A 24674-nucleotide genomic window follows, 5' to 3' on the forward strand; every position below is an offset into this window, starting at 1 on the left:
GTGATTCTGGGTAACAGTGGCCCCGCACGCATACTCAGTTTTTCTTTTTTCTTTTTTTTTTTGTGTGTGTTCTATCATATGTTCCCAATTATATCTTTATGATGAACCATCAAAAATGACACTAACTTTGCAGCGAAACTGAACGCTGTCATTGTACCGATTCGCGCATTTCACAATGCTGCACCATTTACTCAATATTAGTCAAGGTTGTGAACTTACTCGTGAAGCGGCGTGTTCATGAACACACCCTGATTTTCAAGTGATTGGAGGGCTAGCCGTATAACGACGTCGGTCAAGCACGACGCTTGGAACTCCGACGCCGTTGTGACACAGCCCTCCGGCTTCTTTTCGACAGCTGCTGGCACGTTGCGGCAGCAGACGTCCTCGCGCCGTGTTTGCATTGATCGGCACACTCCACATGTGCACCTGTTGCAGAGATCAACACAGTTAAGCAATGTCATAAAGTACCGCAACTACGGTCAACTTACCAATCATCCGAGCTGTCCCGTCGCTTTCTCTTGGCTGCCACATGGTTACCGACGACGCCAGCTAAGTTTGCGCCTGGCGTCATGTAAGGCGTATCGCCATACGGCGTACAGTTCATTATTTTGCACCTCTGCAGAGTTCGAATTTCCCATTCAGATAGTGGCATCAAGTGCCGATATTCCGCAGGCACTTCGAAATCCCCCATCGTTCACGACAGGGAGAAAGCAAGGAAAACGAAAAGAAAGAAAACCGGGTAGAACTGACCCAGATAGAAGCGCGGAAGAGCGGTCGCCGCTTTCGACTTTTATTACGTCACGAATGACGTTTTTTCCTTCTCATCCTCGTTTGACCCGGAGGAGCGAGTCGAGTGGGAACGCGCGCGGCGATGTTCAAGTGTCTTTTTTTCTATGAAAAACATCGCGCACAGAGAAAATTTTCGTGTTAGTCATCAAGTTAAGTTACCTACTTCCACAACGCGTTCGGACCGGAAAATTTTTGAGATGGCTTTCAGAGCTCCTTTAACCGTGCCAACGCCGCCTTTCCTCCTCGCCCTTATGCGGAGCCCGCATTTTGACTCCCAACTTGCTGCGCATTGCCGGCTGTGCATTTTGCGCGTTCGAGCGGCCATCCGGCACATATACACGCAAGTGATTGCATTTCTTCGGTGTCTTAGCATAATTGTACGTTTTGGGAACAAATATCGCAACTCATCCCTCCGGAATTTTAAATCCAGCGTGCAACAAGCGTGTCAGAACTTCCTCTGTGACAGCTGAAATCGGTCCTTCCACGAGTCATTTTCTCGGGTAATACCAGAGTTCCAGAGATTTTTTTCTGCATGTACCACGTTCGGGTCACAGTTCTTTTTTCATCGGAATTTACGCATGAAAGAGCTCCTTCTTTCTTTTCTTTATTTCTATGAACCACTGCTAGGGCTCAGTTCATCTCCGTATGGTTGGCATGGGGTCGTTGATCTGTCGCCTAAAGAGCTAGGTCGCGAACCAGCGTTCTCTCTTGTTTGTCCCTACTTGATTGAGCAAATACATTCGTTGGTGAACGAAGACAAGCGTGCGTGGAGATCTGCAGAGCGCGTTACTCGCATGATACGGCATGCAGCGAAATGCCAGGGTGCCGTGTGCACAAGTGTGCCAATCACTCTCGGAAAGGTGTGCGTTTGTATCGCTTCCCAGCATCTAAAAAAGCGGAAAGATGTTTCGCTCGTGCAAGTAAAGAAAGCAGAATGGGAACCAACAAGGAGCTGGTGCGTGTGCGAAGTAAGCAAGCACCTTTGCAACGTGCAGTGTGTACCGTGTATTCTGGTAGCTCAGTGGTCATTTACGTTAAAGTAAATTAAATTGCGTTAAATCTCCGCAAAGCCACAACAAGCTCATTGAGCTTCGTGAACACATACGTGGTGCAATGAATCCTCTGTATATTTCGGGCAGCGTGAGAAATGTGCTACATGTTTCTTCGTACAAACGTGAAGTGGCATTCGTCTTTTATTCATAATAACGTGGACAATAATCTTCCGACTTGTAACCAACACAAAGAAGAACTATGTCATGTAATCGTGGACAAATTTGTACAACTGCAATTAAGGGTGCAGTTTCGATAGGAGCATGTCGGTAAAACAACGTTGTTTTCAAGCACAACGGCAGCTGGCGTTGCACTTGAGTGAGATGTTATAATAAAATCTGCTTGCAATTAACATATTTCTGTTGTTTATACACGTTCCCATGTTTACTATTGTAATTCGCTTGTCGGGACGCGACCGCGTGTCCAGGTGCAGTGACGAGTTTAGACGAACGTTACAAAGCATTAGCAACATATTTTACAACCCATGACCAGCTCTACTAGCATATTTGACAGTTTTGCTACGCTAGTATCCTTCATTCTGCTTTCACCCCCTTCCTGTCGTGAAAAATCGAGAAAACGCCCAATCAAATGTGGGAGTCAAGATGCCCGCGCTTGTAGCAGACGACGGAGTTGTTGCCTCCGTGAAAAGGGGACGCAGATGGAGGCTCCTTAGTGTGGTGTTGAACGAAGGATTGTGGTATAATTTACCCGTAAGATCGCGTGAGTCTGTTTGACAGGCGCTCAGCGTCGCTATCGGACTGATCGTTTTGACCGTGCGTGTCGGCTTCATGAAGTGAAAACTGCTGTGACTTGTGAAGACTTTTCCCCTTTGACCATGATATCTGCACCTGTAATTCATGGAGGTACGGTTTCATGAAGTGAAGACTGCTGGTCGTTGTGATTTGTGATTACATCTTTTTTTTCTTTGACCGTGATATCCATGCGTGTATTTTACGGAAGCACGCATTCACGGAATAAAGCGTTTGACGACTTTTTCGCGTTGTTCATAGTTACACAAAGAGGGTGTAGTTCCGTAGACGGGCTTATATCTTTTTCGAATTAGCCGGAGTGTTCAAAAGCGAAATAATGTACTGAAGTGAGAGAAGACTATATAGCAAATATAAAAAAACAAGAATTACAAGAATGTGTGGTCTAGAAGTTTTTTATATGCATCTGAACAACCCCATCTGATGCACTTCTAGCGCTGGAGAAACACGGGAGTGCTAAACCTAACGAATTCTAAACTTACCATCTTGCGAAAGGTAGGGTCGTTGAAATGGGCTAAATCACCTCACTTTAGTGAGGTTAGGTCAAGTTAGGTTCACGACCTACTAGATTATAACGATCATGTCGAGCGTACCCCTTCCCAGCCCCGCATTTTTGGAAGCTAGCGGTGGCACTTCCCATCATCCCAGTTATTGCTTCCTCAACTTCTACAATACTTTGTACTTCAGCTTACATTAGCATTTCTGTACAAGCGGTGAACGTTCCACGGATGTTTTATTCTGAGGTTGATTATCATCATCATTCTACGTGTTTTCATTGGAGCTATCGCTGTCGTATGCTACGGTAGTCGTACATACACTTCCGCACATTCAGAATTCAAATTTCCATCGTCCAATCGTGGCGTGCCGATGAGTAGCACCCCTGGCAGATCGTGTAGACAGGCTCCTCATAGGGGTTGCTGATTGTGACATGGTCGTTATAACCTAGTAGGTCGTGCATAATGTAAAAACCCCGAGACTAGGGAACACAAAGGGACAGACACAACACGAAGTCTCAAGGGCTCAAGTCTTCGTGTTCCCTAGTCTCGGGGTTTTTACATTATGCGTCATCTTAACCAGCTCGCTTGCTTGCTAGCCATTTTGTCCCAGTAGGTCGTGGTTAGGTTCTACAGATTGGGGGGGTCTGGGGAAGTCCCCCCCTAGTCACGCACTAGGCAGGTCGGGTTAGGTCAGGAGGTCCTCAGCCAAGATGGCGGATTGCCTCGAAGAAACGAGCGATAAAATTTAATTTTTGTATGTTTGGTACGTTATAAGACGTTGATTTTTGTTTGATTTCATCTGTAATTTTCTCATCTTTCTGGTAAAATCATCTGTTATTTGATATCTACTTTCGTTTGTTTAAAAAAGCCATAAGCCCGGCTACGGAACTATATCCCCACAAAGAGATGCGATGTCCTCGCAGAACTTGTGCTGTTTGCGCGCGCGAAAGTGTAGGAGAGTGCAGTAAGAGTGACGCATGTGACATGCGACTGCTACAGTTTTGTCATTTTAACTCCTCAGCCATTGTTTTCTTTAGTTCACTGGATAGGTAATGGTAGAAGTGCAAGGGTGCAGGCGAGCTGGTACATTGTAAAACGACGATAAAACCGGAGACACGGAACAAAAAAGAGAACGTGTCGTGTCGGCTTTTTTGTTCCGTGTCTCCGGTTTTATCGCCGTTTTACACTGGATAGGTAATTGCACTGGGACAGCTGGGTCTATTCATGGAGCGCCGTATTATCAATTTTATTTTCCCCTATACTTTAACAGAAGTGTCATTGGAAGTGCGGGCAACAGATCGCATTCAAAGCGCTGCAACCTTGACAAATGCATGTCTTTTAGGGGTCACATGGTGACGTGTTGACTGAAGCAGCATGTAATGAAACGGCACTTAATGAAACTGTGTTCGATGAGATGGACGGACACCAATTCGCTCACGTGGGCAGGGATCAGAACTGTTATTTTTTCGGTTCGGGTTCGGGTACATTGGTTCGCGGTTCAGGTTGATAATAATAATAGTAATAATAATTGGGGTTTACATCGCGAGACAACTGAGATCATGAGCGACGCCACAGCGGTCGGTTTGTGGATTGCTTTTGCCCACCTGAAGGTTCTTTAACGTGCAATGAAAGCTCACCACACAGCACCCCGTATTTAACGTCCCTCGCGGAAGACGGAGTGTTTATACAACTTGTACGCTGCCACCAAGTTGCTGGCTAACTCGGCCGGGTTCGAACCCGCAATCTCGGGATCAGAAGGCGAACACGCTACCAACTGAGCCACCGAGACCGATTCAGGTTGAGTTCCGCAATAGCGCAAGATATAGATTCGAATGGATTCAGGAAAGTGCATTTTGAGCAGATTGCCAAGGGTAACTTAAAAGCAGGCATTCTGAAACAACACATATGTGTGCTTTTTTGTTGCCGACACAGCACTCGTTCACCTCAACACTGCGTGTTTCAGATCTGCATTTCAGGTGCAACGTTACGGTAGCATATACTGTACTCCCTATGTTCACTCATCGTATGCACCCTGTTACAACCTGCTCGGGGACTGGCCGTTATTTTCAGGTTGCCGGGGCGACAAAATTCGCGTACATAGTGATGGTGATGATGATGACAGAACGAAGCCTACAACTGCCGAAAGAAAGACGTAACTAAAGTCACCAACACGTCCTTTTGACTCAGTGTCGAGTTCAGCCATTTCATTGAACCGTCATTCTTTTTTTCTGTCTCATATGCTTTTGGAATTTAGTTTGGTAAAAGTCTGCTAGTCTGTTTGCTATAGCTAAAGCAGTGAAGGAAGAGAGAGAGAGGAAAGAAAGAGAGGCCAGACTCATAATCGAGATCCCGCACCTGAAATACGATTTTACTATGCGGACAATTATATCTAACGTCTGCAGATGCAATTATGAGAGCCGTGAATCTGAGAACACAAATATACATAATAAACATACAACTCTGAGAACATAAATCGTGGCAGTTACGAGATAAGAAAGTGTATTTCACTTCCTAATTAGTAACTAACTTGGACAAGTGAAAGGGACAGCATGAGACATTATTTTGTGAGGCCTGCATCACTGGATATCGAAACCGATACTTCAGCCATTGCGCTCCCCTGACCCATCGCCACTGCAATCAGGCTGCTCATGTATTCGATAGGGCCTGCTTCTGCTGGGTGGAGTCTGTCGCTTTTCAGTGTGTGTATGAAATGTGAGGTGCCAAGATTTATATTCGCAACGGTACAAAGCGGTAGGAAGCGTATCGCTTTAAGCCACAAAATTGTTGCTACAAAGTATCAACCACATATGTCTGCTTCCAGTCATCATGCCCTGTTTTGCACTGAGTCTGTCGCTTTTCAGTGTGTGTATCTAATGTGTGCCAAGATTTATATTCGCAACGGTACAAAGTGGTAGAAAGCGTATCGCTTTCACTAAAAGCCATAAAATTGTTTCAACAAAGTATCAACGCCATATATGGCTGCTTCCAATCCTCATGTCCTGTTTTGCACTGAGTCTGTCGCTTTTCAGTGTGTGTATGCGTGCTGAGATTTATCGCAATGGCACACAGCGGTAGACAACGCATCGCTTACATCCAAAAGTTGTGGCAGGGTTTTATGCAGGAGCAGAGTGTATATATATACACACACAGAAATGAGTACAATGAAATGAAAGATGACTCCTGATTGGCACTCAAAATGATTCATTCATGATTTCGAACAGTGCATGCTTTTGGTTTATTTACCTGTAGGTAGTTTTGGTTATTGTTGTTACATACAGTGTTGATTTATTGTGCTTGGATTCTCTGCCTTGTCATAAATGATGTTACCTGTACATAAGCTAAAACCCACAATCACTGACACTTTGTTCTTGCCTACTTATTGTCGAGCAGTCAGAGAGCTCATGAATATTACAATACAAACAAGGCGAAAAAGTCGCGACAACACGTTATACGCTTCCTGTGAAACCGTTCACCCGTAAAGTAAATTACACGCGCCGATATCGCGGTTAAAAAAAGAGAGAAAAATTACAAGTCACAGCAGTTTTCACTTCATGAAGCCGTACGTCCGTAAATTACAGCAGGCACGGTCAAAAGAATCCAGATAAACGATCTGTCCGATGGCGACACTGAGCAGGCGCATGCGATCTTAACAGGTAAATCATACCACGATCCTTCGTTCAACACCACGCTCGCCTACAGCGCCACCGCAACTTCTCTTGGCATTGCATATCATCCCCAGCACCACCACACTTCCGGAAGTCAAGTGTCCAAAGCCCCCAGCGTGCCTTCGCCCACTACATCGCATTCCTCCTCTGGCCGCTGCCAGAGTGCCCGCTGCCCATGGCGCGCTCTCATTGGCTCATTATGGAGCGACCACGCCCCCCTCCCGTGACTCCGCCCCCCTCTCCTGTTGCTAGGGTGTACCGTTTTAGCTCAAACCCAGTCGTCATGAAGTGACAGGTTAGACTCATGTACGAATGGTTCGCGTTTGATGTCCACATGTCACATGTGAATGTACATGCTGAGGTTCCAGTTTCAAACGCAGCAGACAGCTCTGGTTGAACTTTGCGTCGCGTGTCGTGGTAAAGGTGTGGAACCGTCACACGCGAAAGTGTCATTCTTGACGGTAAGGCATAGTTCGGAATGGCTTCCTTCATCAGTGCAGTGAAACCGTGGTCTTCCACAACGCTGTAAGGCTGCATGTCCAGTGCGATAATCTCTGCAATCTTGGTAGTCAGTGCTTCCTCTTTCTTCCTCTCTAAAGGCGCACGTTTTGCGGCTATTTGCACAAGTGTTGGCTGCTGCGACACTTTCTGCTCGTTTTTAAAATGTTTATACTCAGCGAACAGTTGTGGATGAAGTTTCAAGTGATTTTGAAGCGGTGTCGTCGTTCCAGTTGGAGTTTTGAAGCGGCGATCGCACGTCTTGCACGACGCCACATCAGAGGAAATCCGCCACTTGCGGAAAAAACACGGCGCATGCACACATCCCCCTCTCCCTCGTGCTTCCTGTAGGGTTTCGAACTGGCTGGAAAACAGACGCGATTTCACCGCTGCTGTAAGCATTGCCTGTGAATTGCGTCTCTTATGGCTGTATGAATTATTATGTGCAGGGCAAGAAGTTACATTCTTTTTTTTAGGTTTCCGTGTGATATGTTATATCCTCAAAAACGGGTTCGATGGGTTTGGGCTATGAAAAGACAGGAAGAATTGTGAGACATGACAGCATTTTACAACCGTCCAGGAAACACAAACGAATTTGCCCAAAGCTTTTCGCAAGCTTCCCAACACAAGATTAGTACTCGATGCGACTGAAGTCAGAATCCGGAGGCCACCCTCACTAAATGCACAGAGACAAACTTTCTCGCGTTACAAACATTACAACACCTACAAAACAGTTGTTGTCTGCACCCCGGGCGGTTATATCAGCTTTGTTTCCTGGCTTTGGGGTTCCCGGGCTTTTGGATATGGTGCAGAGTGGAGGATTGTTAGATCGCCTCGAAGAGGGTGATGCCATAATGGTGGATAAGGGCTTCAATGTTCCGTGTCTCCCTCAAGGCATTGATGTGTACAATCCACCCTTTAGGGTGAAAGGAGAAGCGCAGATATCCAAGAGCAGTGTTCAAAGTACAAGAGAAATTGCCAGTGAAAGAGTGCACGTTGAACGTGTGATCCGACGTGTGAAAGAATTTCACATTCTTGATCGGGCCTTTCCCATCAGCATGGTGGACATTGCTGAGCACATATTTTATGTATGCTGCTACCTTGGTAATTTCCAAATGCCCTTTATAAATGAGGCCTAACACGACACAGGGAAGGTATTAAACAAATGTGCATGTATTATCGTATTATCATAAGGTACCATATTTTCACGCGTATTAGCCGCACCGCAGATAAGCCGCAGGACTCGTTTTTAGATACATTTTGAAAATGTTTTTGCAGATAAGCCGCACTCACAGATAAGCCGCGGGTACTACAACGCGACTGCTTTGTGCGCTAAACCAGTGATGCGCAAACAAAATCAATAGAGACTCTCAACGCTCGTCGACGCCGTACTCCCTGCCAGCTGCCCTGTTCCCGTACTGTTCCGCGACGCTGACGACTTTTAGTTTGAAGCCGCTGTCGTAGCTGCGCCTCCGCGATGGAGCCATGCTTTACCTCTAACTGCCGTGCCCGTGTCCACGAATGCTGCTGCTCAGGTCAAATGAGAACTGACGCTTAGCTGACCACGTTTTATCCCGATGTCAGGTGTATTGAACCCTTCCTGTGGGTCAGCCGATAAAGGAGACCGTAGGGAAGGAAGGCCATAAACCCTGTGGTCCACATTCCGGTGTCGTCATGATGTTTAACAAAGGAGGTCAGTTCTAGTGTTCTACTAGGATCGGATTGTGCCCTTGTTGCGTGTTTTTTGTGGATTGACGAGTTAGTGGTGTTCCAGGAGACATTAATCACTGTCACCGCTTTTGTTAAACCTGCGTTGGGGAATGTATTCGGAAGGTCAGTCTACTCGAATGTGGACCCTCCCCTGTTTGGTATTGTTAGTGCACTGGCAGGGCGGTCCTGTTCCGAAGAACATGAGGCACTGTGGGCCCTTTCGTTTAATCTGGCGTATGGCGAAAATACCAGGAAAAAATAGCTATCAGATAAGTTGCACCCATGGATAAGCCGCAGAGCGTCCGCGAAAAAAAAACGCGCATAAGCTGCGGCTAGTACGCGTGAAAATACGGTAATCTATGAAGTGACCTTATCATGAACAAAGTAATAAAAATGACTCAGTTATGAGAACCGCATGGGGAAATGTTATACATTTCACTGTATACACTATACACTGTATACACTATAAGTTACAATATATACATTCATTTTGTGCTTCACGACTGGACCCTCCTTAGACGGATCTTCAGCTCCCTGATACTGTCTACGACATAGTACCCATTTATATACTTTTTGTACGGGATATAATTCCCCAAGGTTCCCAGGCGGCGGATGCGTTTGGTGAGAACTTCTGGGATGAGAGCATGCTAAAAAAATACTGTCCACCCGAACTCCAAGAACAGAAACGGGATGCCATCCTTCTCGATCATGGACAGAAATTCTCACTCTTCTCAATCTGACCGACAAACACTCAAAGAAACAGTCAGACAGACGGCAAGAAACAAGCGAAACCACAGCGATATTTCAAGAGCGTTCTAACCAAACACTCTCGAACGAAGGAAGCCCTATAGTTCTTTCCGCGTCCAACAGACGGCGCCAGTTTCTCCGCGAGTGGCGGATTTTGTCGAAGTATTGCCAGATCCCGCTCCTTCCAGAGCTTCTTTGATTGTTGCCACCGTCACATTCAATATCATCCATGCTGGCAATGCACCAACCTCACAAAGAGTGTGGAACTCGCGATAAAAGCAGTAAAAGTCACTCCCAAAACCGAAACTACGAAGCCGTTGGCGCCAGGAGAGACGCACAAGGACGCAAACGCACACAACGCAGCCTATCCGGTATAGCCAGAGGCTTGGTATGGCTCGGCTGTCGGCTCGATCATGATGATGCCGATGGTGCTCTCAACAACATTGCTGCCAAATGGACGGCTGTGGACTTTCGAAAGCGAAAAAAAGTCGGTTATTCGAAACTTTCGAATATCAATTCCCGAATACGAATACGATTCGAACATTGAAAATATTCGAGTCGTATTCCAAATTTCGAACATTCGCACACCTCTACTGATTTCCTTATACGTGCTCTTGAATAAAAGGACTTTGAATACTCTCTCTCAGCTCTGACTAATTGCTCTTACCTCATAAATCACATTACTGTTGAAACCGTAAGCACCTACAAAATTTGGGTGTAATGATAACTCCTGACCTTTCTTGGAAAGACAGTACGTTCAGTACATTGTCAACAATGCTAATCGTACACTTGGTTACATCAGGCGAAACTTCTACGTGGCCCCTATGGACATAAAGCTCCCCCTCTTCGAGGCATTAATCCGACCAAAATTAGAATACGCCTCTGCCGTCTGGGATCCCAGTCATACCTCACTAATCGATCAGCTAGAAAATGTTCAGAGCCACGCAGCTCAATTTATTCTTTCACCAAACAACGAGCACCTCATCCATGAAATCCTCATTATCATTCGAACCACTTGCTTTATGCCGCAAACACTGGAGGCTGTGTCTTTTCCACTCTACATACTTTCATAACCATGTCCTAAAGCAACAGCTTCTAATACCCCCATCGTAAACTTCATCTGGCATTGACCATCATTACAAAGTTGCCATCCCCCATTGCAGGAGAAACCCATATTTCTCTTCGTTTATAGCTCAGACAAGTGTGGATTGAAACCATCTTCCTGTGCCACTATTTAGCACAGACACTAACATGTTTCAGCGTATTCTATGTGCTCACCACTCCCTTCTGTAGTGCTTTGCCTTGAGGGTATCAATCAGTAAATAGAGGTCAGCAGTTTTCTTTTTTTGTTCCTCGTAAGTGCCGCGAATCAACTGTGGTTATAAGCAGCGTATAGACATGGGCGTATGGAGCGAGGACAGCAGGAAGGAGTGGGGAAAGAAGGGGGTTGGTATGCATCCTGGGCCGACTTCAGAACTGTAATACATGGAAAGAATAGGCACTACGGCCGGAACCCAAAATTAATAATGTATCAACCCGAAATTCGTACCATCCGTGATCATATCATCGAGATTACAACAAGTTTGGTGTGTTACACAGGGCAGTGATTCTCAAATGGGAGTTCGCGAAGACATTTCTAGGGTCTGTGAGTAGAGCCTGAAGCTTTTACAGAACAATAGTCACTGCAACAGAGATGTGGGATTGTCTCACTCAGCTTGTTGAGCAAGACACAACAAGCGCAACAGCGAAGGAACTGAGAGGTTCCACCAAAGCTGTGCTGTACGCAAAAGCAGTGTGCCTCCAGGATGTTCTTGAAGGTTTACGCTTGATTGCCACAAAAATGGAATGTGGAAGTGTTCTACTCCCGGAATCCTATGACTTGCTTCATGTGGAGGTAGCTTGCATCCTTGACAGGCTGGAGGCAGGTGTCATCTTGACTCCAGGGGGCAATGCTCCTAAAGGAAGCATCAGAAACGGTAAAGGAGACCATCAACACATTTTGTGTAGCTCTTGTGAGCAAGTGGGAAGCAACATGTTCTCGGAATCTGATGGAATGAGAGAGGAACCAGTTGACACAAGTCGAATTGTGGGACCTAGCAAGAATTCTGGACCCACTTCAGAAACATTTGTTGGGCCAGTGCTTTGAAGGGTACAAAGAACTTTTCTTGCTGGCCACCTCGTCACTGGACTCCCTCCAAGAGGAATTCGCCTGTTACATGAAAGAAGAGGCCCCAGTGAATCATGACATAGATATGCTCATGCACAGGAAGAAAAATTTACAAGTGCCCCAATCTCAGGAATGCTGCGCTGAGCATTCTCTGTACACCCACTGAAAGTTGCGATGTTGAGACATATTTCAGTAAGCTAAGGTAGTATTTGCAGAATCCACGTAGGTCCAGCATGAGTGAGCAACTGCTGAAGATGAGTGCCAAGCTTTTTGTTAACAAGAACATTTCAGTGAATGGTTCTCTGTTCCTATTCTGTGGCAACATTTCAAGTAATAAACCCCGATTTTCCCTGCATTCAGAGCATTGCAAATTTTTCTACCTGAATTTGCATTAATTTGGAACATTGTTTTTTCTTCCCAATTTTTACCCCCCAAATTTTGAAAAAAATATTTCCCAAAATCTTCAAGCTCTATCTGTGAGGCTCTTGCTCATCAGTGAAATGAATGCCACCGGAAGAAATATTAAACTGACCATGCACACGCAGAGTACATACCAGCGGCCATGCGTGAGGAGCAGTGGACGCGTCGTCGTCAGCATGTTGCAAGCAGAAGACAATCTCTAAATGCTGTGATTGGTCATGGTCTGTTGACACTGCGCATCATACAACAGGGAACGGTACAACGGTAACATACGTGGGGAATTCCTGCCACCAAACTGCACCTCCATATTGCAGCCACTCAACCTCGGGATCATCAAGAATGTAAAGGTTCATTACAGAAGACGGCTGATCCAGCGCATTATCATCAACCTTCGAATGAACAGGCCTGAGCCTATAAATGTACAACAGGCAGCTGAAATGTTGACAGGTGCATGGTGGTCTGTGAATGAGAGCACGATAGCAAACTGCTGGCAAAAAGCAGGTTTGAGCTCTGCCAGCTTGCCCTGCTCTGCCAGCCCTCAAGAGCACTCAACTGAAGATGACATCGACTGTGCTGTTTGGCAAGAACTGTCACAAGAGCTTTGTCTAAATGAAGGTGCTGCATTTGAGGACCATGTTAGTGCAGACTCTCAGGTGGATACATGTGCAAAGCAGAGAGGAGGACATTATTGCCAACGTGCTTCCTAACCAGGACGAAGATGGAGAAGAGCCTCCCGAGGAAGACACCCAAAGTGTCTGGAAATGAGGCACTGCAGTGCTTGGAGAAGCTCAAGCCATTTACAGAACAGCAGTCTGCAGTGCCTGAGAACGTCCACATGTGCCTTGATACACTAACACAATTTACCTCAGTGGCTATACAGTCGAACCTCGTTACAACGAAACGCGATATAACGAAATTCGCGATAGAGCTAAATAATTTGGATTCCCCAGCAGAGGGCCATAGAGATCAATGCATTTTAACTCCCGCTACAACGAAACACTGTTTAGCCGCCGCCTCGATACAGCGAAAGAACGAGATAAGGTTTATGACCGCAAAGCCGACTTTAGGGTCACGAAAACAAAGGGCGCAAAAAGCGTACAGTTCCCGTGGCGAAAGATGGCACGCGCGATTAGGGTCGGGAGGAATCTGGTGCCTACAAAAGGAAGTCAGAGTCATTGGAATGTTAGGGATTTTCCTTCTGAGGCTTCTCCTTTTCGTGCCGATTTTGAACTGTCCGGTTGCAGCCAAGTACAGGACGAAGGTAACAGCAAGGAGCACGAGACGCAAGGCGCCATCGCTAGGCTTGTGGGAAACGCTTCGTTCGCGTGGCGGCGTAAGTGACGAAATCAGCCTAGATGATTTTCTTGACGGGGACAAACATGCCGTAGCAACGGGAGACGCACTGCCATAGATGTAGAGCGTTTGCAGAATCACAATACCATACGGAGAAAGCTGTGGAGGCTTTGGCGGTGTACGAACATTGCGTGACACCGTGTCTTCTAGGCACGACTCAGGCGCGTATAACCAGCTATTTCTCGCAAGAATAAAATACCGTAGGTGCCCTTTTTCGCTGTATTTGTAGTTGTTGTCATTTATCACGAAAAAGTTTTTCGCATCGTAGCGGGAGCTATCAACGCTTATATACAGTGCACGCCCTCGCAAAGGAAGCGATCCGTGACCTTCAATTCGATACAACGAAAGAACTTGCGGTCCCCGTAAGTTTCATTATATCGAGGTACGACTGTACTGCAGTCTCAAAAACAACAGAAAATAACGTCTTTCTTCTCAATGTGCTAAATGCATTACTGTGCATTACTATCACTAAATGAACATTGTTATTTAAGCAGATTGTTCTTGTTATGATTCATAGCCGCAATTGCTGTGCATCCTTGGAGGTTTCAGTTTGGTGAACTTTCACTTCAGTGAACTTTTTTTTTTGCAGTCCGTTCAAGTTTGTTCAACTGAAGTTTTACTGTATTCATATCCGATTCGTATTCAAAAATTTCAATATTTGTTGTTTCTGATTGTAATGTTTACGCAAACAACCTTATACAATAATGTTCCAGTTAATAGTTCTCCTTGGCTTAGAACACCCTTAAACCGTTTTATGCAAACGGTTCATGAAGTCTGTAAGTGTCGTACCTGGATAGACGTCCATGAGAAGTTTGTCCATGCCTCGATCGTTTCCCAGTACAGGTGATGAGCCAATGCCACAAAGTTCTTCTGCGACAGAAAAGAGACCATTTAGCACCATTGCTGCTTCTAAGCAGGCAAGTGGAAACACCTTAACTACTCGCTGTCACTCATTATGACACAGCTTAAAGAAGGCACATTTTTTGCAAAGAAATGAAATGTTGCACATCACAATGCATTTTCAGCACTTTGCAGTTTCAGTCCACTGTCCAAAAGCATGATCTCAAGGCTACTGTTCCCCTTGTTCTTCCAACGAGCAAATACTGCAAATAACGTGATTCATATGGTAGCTGGTCAGCAACACAAAATGCAACTTTTGAGTCATAGATTCACACCAGTGCCAATGGTAGGATTTCTGAGTGGACTAGTATATTTACAAGCAAAAGCATGTCCTAGATTTATGGTCTCTTATTGAAGCTCACCCTCTGTTTGTTTTTGTGCATGCACGTGTGTGTGAGAGAGAGAGAGAGAGGATGAAATTGCTTCAGTAGTGTATAAAACAAAAGGGCTTGTTCCCAAAATACTATAAAGGTCGTGATATTTGTGGATTTTACAACTGGCATTTTGTGTGTGTGTGAACCTAAAATCCCTCAAAATATCAGTGTACCTGAGTAACAATGGATTTGCAAAAAATGAGATTGACAAAGCCAACGTGACTCACTCAGTAAAGTTTAGCATAGCACGCTTATATATTAACACGTAGATGAAACTTAGATGCTGCTAATGGACCTTTTACGCAACTACTTGTGCACATGAGCCGCAACCTTGGAGCGCCGGACAATGCTATCTCCGTATTCAATAGATGTCCCTGGGGCCAACGGGAGTAGACAGGAGTGGGGGACCAGTGGGAACACTGCGTTAACTTATCGGCTCCACTTCAAGACCAGTTTTTTGTTTTTTATGCTACCCTTGTGGGCTTGTTTTGGCGCTCGCCGAGGGTGCTCTGGTGGCATAGAAATCTTATGGAGAGAGGCTATGTTCATAAAAGCGATAAAATACACACGGTGTACACAACGAACTAAAATTAACAACAGACATTGACGTTTCTGACATTTTCCATTTTCCAGATGCACGCGTTCGTTTATTTATGTTCAATTGGAGAAATAGGTATTCGATGATATTTGAATATTGGAAACCGTTTTCGGACGCCTAGGTGGTAAAAGAACGGGACCAAATATCCTGCAGTTTCCATTTCCACATAGATTGTTTTCTTTCAAGAAAATTACCATCGACATTTCGCCATGGCTACCTCTCCCCTCCTGCCTGGGCTGTGGTCACGGTGGCTGTGGTAAACGAGGTTTCGCCTCCCGTTCAAGACATGTGATGTCTATGACACTAAGGACAACTTGGAGCCGTTTGTAGCACAACGAGACACTTACAAAACGCAAAAACATGCAGCAGTATTTGGAGGTCGTTTCAGATTTTTACGCAGTCATCGGTAGTGTAATGCATGCAAGTTCGTGTTGGAAACGCCGACAGGCACAACACCACCTCTCGTGAACCACCTTAAGCGTCACCTTGCCCTCCTGAGGGAGCACCAATGGCAGATCAATGCCAATGCACCCAAGAAAGATCAGCCCACGCTCAATGACATACTCTGTGGGCCAGAGCCTCTGCTGGTGAAGAAGAAACACGCTCTCAATGGCAAGCTTACAGCAAGTGGTCGCCTTGACCTTCAACCATACAGTATCGTGGAAAACGGTTACTGTATAAGTAATAATTTTCGCGAGGACCTATTTTTCGCGAAATTCCCGAACACCCTTTTTTTCGCGAATTCCGCGAAATATTTGAACCAATGACAAAAAAATATGTGAACGAAATACATATGCAAGAAATTTGACCCAGGACGCTGAGGCAATTTATGTAGACGGGGTTTCTTACGCTATTACATTGCATTGCCTCGCAAAGTGTTCAGTTCGCCGCTGTAACCGGAGACAGTAGTCCAGCCTTCACGTACGAATTCTGCGCGGATGTAGGCGTCCCGTAATTCCTGTTCCTTGTAAGCCTGGATCATCCAGCAAGCTTGTATGCACTCTGCCACACAGATAGACTTGTGTAAAAGTTCGCACATCACTATCGAGTGCCAATCACACCTGCTCGATGTGATGACAATGATGACGAGAGACAGGACAATCTGGCAATAACACAGATTCAAACCGAGTAGGACCCCCTAATCGCAGCCCTTTCAGTCAGAAGGGCTCAAAAGGAAGATATTGAACGAGTTTCACAGTTGTGATACCTTTTATTAGCTTCTTCCAGGAAATTCAAGGTCGAGCGCCCATAAGATGCAGGGTCGACGCCCCACGGTACCGCGAATTTAAGGTTCCGCGAATAATTGCCTGGTCCTGTCTTCTCACAAATTCACAAATTATTGAGCCTGCAAATTTAACCACTTATACAGTAATTCAAGGAAGTAATGTCGGAGGCCATCCCGAATTACGGCTTGCCGTGCAGATCTACATTCTCTCGAGATATGGTATGAATGGTCTCAAGTTTTAGGGTTTTACACGTTCTTCCCCGAATTTGCACCCCGAATTGAAGGTTGCCTCTATAGGGTGAAACCCGATTTTTACCGGCAAATTGCCCTCACTGGGATGTCTGTAGGAATGCACTAACTTACTTGTTTGGCAGAAAAATGCAGTTACATAACCGTTTGTACCAAACCGCTACAGTTAGTTTGAATAACTGAGCCCGATTTCTCCCCGAATTTAGCGTACTGAAAGTTTTTTCACCCGAATTTGCATGAATTTGGTGCACATGTTTATTTACCTGATTTTTACCCCCCGAATGTAGGAAAAAATATTTCCCGAAAACTTCAGGCTCTAGGTATGATGCCACCTGAAACAAGGTAAAATCAGTGCTAAAGAAAACCTTAGAGGGTGGCCACGAGCAAGGTCCAAATGTGGTGCAAAGGTTCAATGACTCCGAGCAAGATTCAATGATGGTTTGAAGTAACTTGAAAGGGGTTACTCTTTATGGCTAATCTTTTGTCCGCCGATTTCGAAATCGCACTTGAAAACCCACATGTAGTGGTGATGTGTGTGTGTGGGATTCGTAGACTTCCTCCTATACGGTGCAGTCCCATTATTAGAAATCTTCCAAATGATGCTCGGGTCCCAGCAAGCCTGTGTGCATAGAAATCTTATGGAGAGAGGCTAGAAGGAAAGCTGGGGAGGAGGATCGGAGGAGAGCAAAGCACTTGAACGGGGCTCTTCCCTTCTCAATGTATGCGCTCGGAGACAGCCATATTGAATCAGCCGAGGAAACGTATATTTCCGTATATATATAAACGTGTATTTCCAGCCCGTGAAAGCAGCCACAGTTCCAAAAACTGTTGCAACACTTGCTCGGTTGCTCCTCTGCTTCTGTCGGCTACATATTTTGTCAGTGTCCGCCCCTATCCAGGCTTGTAGTCAAGGCTGGTTGAGGCAGCGGCAGCAGCGGAGACAGCGTCCCCATGTGGCATCCGTGTCGTGTCTGTTTCTTCGTGTGTGTGTGTGTGTATGTGTTTTCGCATATCTTACGGTTTCATGGGTTCTGGCGGTGTGTTACTGTTCCAAAAACATTTTTGGCGTTATGTTTGCTGTATGCTTACTGGATTCTTTTGTTTGCATGAGCCGCGGCAACAGTAGCTGATTCAATATGGCACTCCCCTCGCCCGTATGTCCCAGTTTCGGAGGTTTCCTCCTAGCATACTTCTTAAGATTTCTCTGCCTGTGTGTACTTCAACGGGAGAAAATGCCTGGTGCGAGATGCATCAGCTCGGGAACACCGGCGGCGCGTTGCTGGCATGCGGGAACACCTTTACCTAGTTATTTTCTATATGTTCATTTCTCATAAAAGAGAATTCTGAAAGAGGAGCAAGGAACGAATCACCATAACTTGAGTGCTCAAACATGACCAGCGTGGAATGACGCTGCTTACTCAGTGGCGGCAAAGCAAGTGAGCCTTGCTGTTTTAAGGGGATCAAGACCTTTCCTCCTGACTACACACACAGCAAAGAAAAATGCAGCAAATCGATATTTTCTCAAATTGGGTTGGGGATATTTGCGCTCGCCTTTGGGGTGTTCGTGATTGGGTCACGCTTGACTTCGCAAACAACGTTTAGAGAGTCGTGGGTGGACAAACGAACGCAAGTGCAAATAAGATTATTTTCTGCTCTGAGCTGTTTTGATGCTTGCGTGTAAATAAATATTCTGGAAGGACAGCGTGACCATGAAGGTGCAGCGAGGCCTTGCAAGCCATGCCACTTCAATGCAGCTTGTGAGGGTCGGCGACGTATAAAGTCCTCATATAGAGTGGCTCCCTCTAGTTCGAACTCCGCGTTATTCCAGCAAATCTCAGCTCCCGTTAGAGTTCAAATTAACGGGATTGCACCATATCTGTGCACTCACACGAGCAACATTTCCCAGAATACTCCAGTGGAAAGGTGCTCAAAACATCACAACCTTCTGCTGTCACGTGTGCATGACCACCCTTGTCTTTTCTTGACCGTTTAACCGAGGGGAACACAGTGGCCTCCTTTAAATGGAACTTGAAGGGAATGAAATAAAACTTGTTTCATTTATCAAAAGTTTAATTCAAGAAAAGTAAACAGATTTCATGAAATGCAATGTTGTCTTAAAATCAATTTCCACTACTGTGGATTTCATTCACTTAACTACCTATGTTTCCATGAATTTAGACAGCACCAGCATGAGTTCACCACTACTGAGGTTCATAATGATCATACTATGTGGCCTTATGTTGCAGGACAATTGTAATCGTGAGTGAAAACACAGTAGTCAGTCAGTAGATCACCTGACTACCTGAATGCTGTTCAATGTACACTTAGGTCTCGGCCCACGCTACATCATATTTATTGCCTAATGCTACTTCAGCTAGACAGCTGCACTCACCACTTTAAGTGCTGTTACCACTGCCACCTGGATAGTTGTCTGTGGTAAAGCCATCTCCATTTGCTTGGTTTTCCATTGGAAACGGAAAGGTGGTGTCTTGAGCTTCCTCTCATGAGGGTCCTCCATGAGATGTGGATCCTCTGGGAAACAATGTGCTCACTACGAATGAAAAAAGAATATGTCTATTATAAAGATACGAGTAAGCATCACACCGGCTGAAATTCGCAGGAAGCTTCAACGTGAGCAATTCGTGAGGATATCTTCAACTGGGAGTAGTTTTCATGGTGGATGATTAATTAATTGTGTGCACTTAATTAGCTAACATTTTAATTGTTAGTTTTAGGGCTGAGATGTGAATTAGAAACCTTCAGAGCGTGTCGAAAAATGCACACGGCAAATGTTCCCCAGTATGACCAGCAAGCTAAATACTGCAACTGTGCAGCAGTTAAATTGATTACGAAATTATCTACACAAGCCATAGCATATACATGGGCCACTGGGAATGTTAAAGTAGTCAGTTTCTTTTTTTTTTAACTTTCCCAACTTATTATTTATTGAATGGGACAAAATGGCAGCTTTCATATGTATTTCAAGCAGCCACTACATCCTTCACTGTATGATACCTGTCTAAATGTCTATCCCTTCATTACGCAAACACTCGACTTTATAATTGGACACCGTGTATTTGTGTATTTTAGGTATTCATGAACCTTCTGGCTCGGGTCATGCACATTGTGAAATCTTGGCACCACAGGGGAAGATATGATTTTTCGTATTGATTTTTTACATAGCCAAGGCATCTACCAAATTGCAGCCTCCAAATTCCCTGACTTTTCCAGGTTTTCCACTGATTATTTCAAGCGTATTCCCTGAGCAAAGCAGAAGGGGACTTGGTGCCTGCTTGGTGCATTTTGATACAGATCCCTCATAAAACAGATCATTTACTGAGCACAGTGGGCTCCAACTACAGTAATCCCTCGTTACAACGAAGTCGCTTTATTCGAATTATTGCCTTATTCGAAGTTCCTCCGTGTCCCGTATAAAACGCATGCAGTTTTAACCGGATTATTTGAAGCATACTGTCGCCTGACTCCGCATTTTACGCAGCTCCCGCACGAGCTTAGTCCCGGACTCGCGCAGCGGTGGAGACGCTAGGCAGCTTTCTCTGCAACCGTTCTTTCCCTCGCACAAAAGAGGCGAAAGTTTCACACCCTCTCCTCTTTCCTGTATGGAAAGGGTAGCACGCGCATTCCACTCCGCTCTGTCTGCGTCTTGCTCTCCGCGCACTTCCCGTGTTTTCCCAATAGCTCCACCAAAGACCGCACGGAAGTGTATTACGCTCGAGCAAAAAGTCACGCTAATTCGAGAAATTGAAAAGGCTACAATGCCTTTCGTGGAAGGAGCTGGTGGCAGCTACGATCCCAAATTGCTTCGTGTACGCCGGATTTTCTAGGGGTCTTGTGGTCAAGGGGTCCGGATTTTCTAGTCGTGTGTACGATGAACAAGAGCACGTCCCAGACATAGAGGACTGCGACAATCTCTACAGGCGAGTGCATGATCTCGTCAGACAGGACGCAGACGACGACTTCTCTTCGTTTGTACTTGAAGATGCGGATATCCCCGACGCCGATCCGAAAGTAACGATAGTTTGGATGATGAGCCCCGGGAAGTTCCAACGACGACTGAGACACGGGACATGCTCCGTTTGATCCGCAATAAAATTGAGAGTGGCGGTCGTGACAACGACCTCATGCGGTGCGTTCACAGACTGGAGCAGGCCCTCCTGGCGCCCAACAAGGCCGCGCGTCAGTTGCAGCCAGTGCTACCATGCTGATAACTTTCCAAGGTATGTGTCTTTTGGGATACCATTGTTTGCGCGCAGTTCGGGCACTACCGGCAGCATTTTTAGCCATTCCCACATTTATCTAAATACCATTTATAACGAATTGTTTTCCGGTCCCGACGACTTCATTATAACGAGGGATTACTGTAAATGAAACTCGGTTAAACAGAAATTATAGATGAACAGAACAATAGGGTCACCATTGGTTGGTTTCCTATATATGCAGTGATAAAAAATCTTCGGATAATTGAAACAACACGTTTTGCGTACTTCGGGTAAACAGAACCAAGCGGAGGTACCGAGATCCTGGTGAACCTGGAAGACTACCATTCACGTCTCACAGCCTGGGGGAAGTCATAGCCAGTGTAATCCAAACCATCAGTCACTTCTACAATGCTAGGCTTAGGTCGTGTCCACATGTGTCTTCATGAAGTCTATCGAGAAACAGTTACATAAAGCACTTTCGCTTGCGTCAACGTTGCAGATAGTTTGGGGACATGATCATGAGAGCAAGTCAAAAATAGAAACCATGAAATTTGATATGCTAAGGTAAACGCATTGAATGAGGATGTACAGGGTTAGTCTCACAAACGCTACACATTTTGATCGCATCGTAAAAATAGAAGACGGGGTTTATCCAACACCAAACTTTGCAGACTGGTAGCCATTTGTCTGAAGTTTTGTTGGAATTTTTTCTGAGCATTATGGTCCTGTAGAAGAAAAATTAAAAATTGAGCAAGATTGCACTCTATGCATTTTCTATGGCCTATCTCACTGAAAAGCCGCCATTTTCTGCTGTGTGCACTTCATTTTCATTTCACCACACACAGGTGGCATCAGCATAGAGAACAAGACTGAAACAAGAGGATTGGTGCATAACGCCAGAATCAGCATGTCACACTGTTGTAGGCAGCGCTACCTGTGTGAAGTGATGTGAATGTGAAGCAGACACAAGAAAAACTAGCGGTGTTTGTAGGGGATAGGCCATTGAAAACGCATGGAGCGAGATTTCGATATATTTTTAATTTTCTGCCTACATGACAATAGCATTTGCAAAAAATTAGAATGAAACTTCAGATAAATGGCTATCAGTCTGTAGAGTTTCGCATGGGTCAAACCTAGTCTTCTATTTTTACAGTGCGATCGAAATGTGTAACGTTTGCTAGAATAACCCTGTAGATGATGCCACATGATACTGATACTGCCACAGTTGCCACCCACCATACCCACAGTAGTGGAGACAGATTATCTTGATGTTAAAGATTATCACCCCTGTACCACATCGAACATCATCGGCATCACCGCTCGTGAGCGGGGTCTCGTTGATTTCTGTTCATCATCGCATAGTCATAGGTGTCCATTAAACGTTGTTTATCGTCGCTACACAGATCCCTTCTTTATATTCTTGCACACTTGAAATAAAGTTGCATTTCACGAAATCTGCGTACTTTGCTTAAATGAAACTTCCGATAAATGGAACAATATTTCCATGCCCTTGGAGTTCCATTTAAGAGGAGTCCACTGCATCAGTGGGACTGTCTTACTTTTCTACCACTGAGCTTGTCGTATTGGCGGACTACTACTCGCAGCAATACCACTGATCAACACTCACAACTCGCTGTGCATCATCACAGCACTTGTCTGCGCTTTTCCCTGACTTTAGCTGCTTTTTGGCAAATTCCCTGACAATCCTCCGACTTTTCCAGTCACATCAAAATTTGTCGATAATTCCTGGCTTTCCAGGTGATAACCTGCATAGCAAAAGTGATACTACCAATGCTCACAAAGTGTATCACTGCTTCCAAGGGAGCAGATCGATGGAAAGTAAGTTCTGAGGCTGAAACACAAAACAGACAGAAAAAACAGAAGCCTCAAGGTGCCTGAAACCAGGATGTCGAACCGAACCGTTATTTTTTTGGGAACCGAACACGAACCGAAATATTAATGACACTGTTGAACCCGAACTGGAGCAGAACCGGAAAACATAACAGCGGTAGCTGGTTCGCAACAAAACGGTTCAAACATAAAAGCAGTCAGTGTAAGAGTTCAAGTACCTCTCAATCCCCAAACGAGGACACATTTGTCTCCATATCATGGATTTCACAAATTTTCACCTAACAGTCAAACAAGGGCGTATAGTAAGTATATTTTCGGTAACTTTTTTAACACGTTTTTAACACGTAACTGCTGTCCGTGTGAGCTAGCACCCCACACACGCGCTGCAGCGTCTGATCTTCAGAAAGGAGGCCCCATGCAGACGAATGAAGCAGGAATGGTGTAGGCCAGTTGTGTAGCTGTATAGGACATATATGTGATGTAGCAAGCACCCAATATTTAACCTTTACACGTGAGCAGTAAAAATTAAACAAGTCAGAAAATGAGAAGTAGAGAAGGAGCGTACACATAACAGTGCCTGTTTGATTGGTTGTGGTGTGAAACGTAAATGTAGTTCTGCTTACTGGTAGTGCAATTGTGTCGTGGCACATTGCCTCTGTGTTGTGGATTAACTGGTACACTGCTGTGAGGTCTGGCAGACTTGCTTCGACATGCTTCAGTAGGGTTTCAGATCAATTCATACTGTGAATGCGGTGTGCCTCAAGTACAAGTACAAGTGCAAGTACAAGTACAAGTGCAAGTGCAAGTGCAAGTGCAAGTACAAGTGCAAGTGCCATCATCGTCTATGCAAAATGCTGTCAATCTTATTAGCCTACCTTTAAGTGTGTCTCGCTGACACTGTGCATGTTAAAAAAGCGATTTTGGGAACAGAAAGTAGCAGGACTATACCGCTTCGTCAGCGTCAACTGTTCATCCATTTCTCCTTTCTCTCGCCAAAGGGAGTATACATAACCCCGAAAGACGTCAATGCAGACAACACCAGTAAGTAACTAGCCACACATTTCTTGAGGCTGCGAACCAGTTTGATTTTTGGCGTGGCCGAACCGGAACTGAACCCGAACGAAATCTAAGCAACGCGAACACACACCGAACCTGTATTTTTTTTGCGGTTCAACACCCTGCTAAGAACATGAACAATTGACATACGGAGGTCATCGAAAAAGCCAGACAGTGTCTGGACAATCACTGACATATTTCAATTGAGCAAATTAAACCTCGTGTCCCTCCCCCCCCCCCCCCCCCCCCCCCCACCAACAGCAAAAAACTACAAATTTACTGACTCACATGGATAATCACCACTCACCAGTGACGAATTATTAGGCATTCCCGTGGCTACTTGGAAAAATGGGGGAACTGGTATCCTCAGGTTCTATGTTTAGAGAGAGGGAACCACTTGCAGCCATACTGGCTCCTGCAGAAAAAAACACTGTTCTCATTTCAGTACCCAGGCTGTCAAAAGGCAACATTTTGCGAGGTTGGTGACATTTTCATGACAACAAGGCATGAAACAAGAGACAGGACAAAACTCGTCCGT

The 24674-nt window shown here is 45.3% G+C and overlaps 1 protein-coding gene across 9 annotated transcripts in view; it reads right to left on the reverse strand.

Annotated features, from left to right (window-relative positions):
- Positions 1-24674, reverse strand: part of LOC135378587 (piggyBac transposable element-derived protein 4-like) — a 62773-nt gene that overhangs the window by 34752 nt on the left and 3347 nt on the right. For 4 of the 9 annotated variants that reach the window (XR_010418481.1, XM_064611648.1, XM_064611651.1 and 1 more), the window contains exons 3-5: positions 24444-24551; positions 19402-19560; positions 14453-14533 (exon numbers count right to left, since the gene is read on the reverse strand). Coding sequence is in view for 4 of the 9 variants with exons in the window: in XM_064611651.1 (XP_064467721.1) it covers positions 14453-14533; positions 19402-19527 (207 nt within the window). In the remaining 5 variants the exon portion in view is untranslated. Of the gene's footprint in view, positions 1-219; positions 11679-14452; positions 14534-19401; positions 19561-21514; positions 21679-24443; positions 24567-24674 lie in introns of all 9 variants that reach the window. The other 5 variants (XR_010418482.1, XM_064611650.1, XR_010418484.1 and 2 more) reach the window with 4 other exon arrangements.

Source organism: Ornithodoros turicata, chromosome 1 (genome assembly GCF_037126465.1).
Source record: "Ornithodoros turicata isolate Travis chromosome 1, ASM3712646v1, whole genome shotgun sequence".
Taxonomy (NCBI): Eukaryota; Metazoa; Arthropoda; class Arachnida; order Ixodida; family Argasidae; genus Ornithodoros; species Ornithodoros turicata.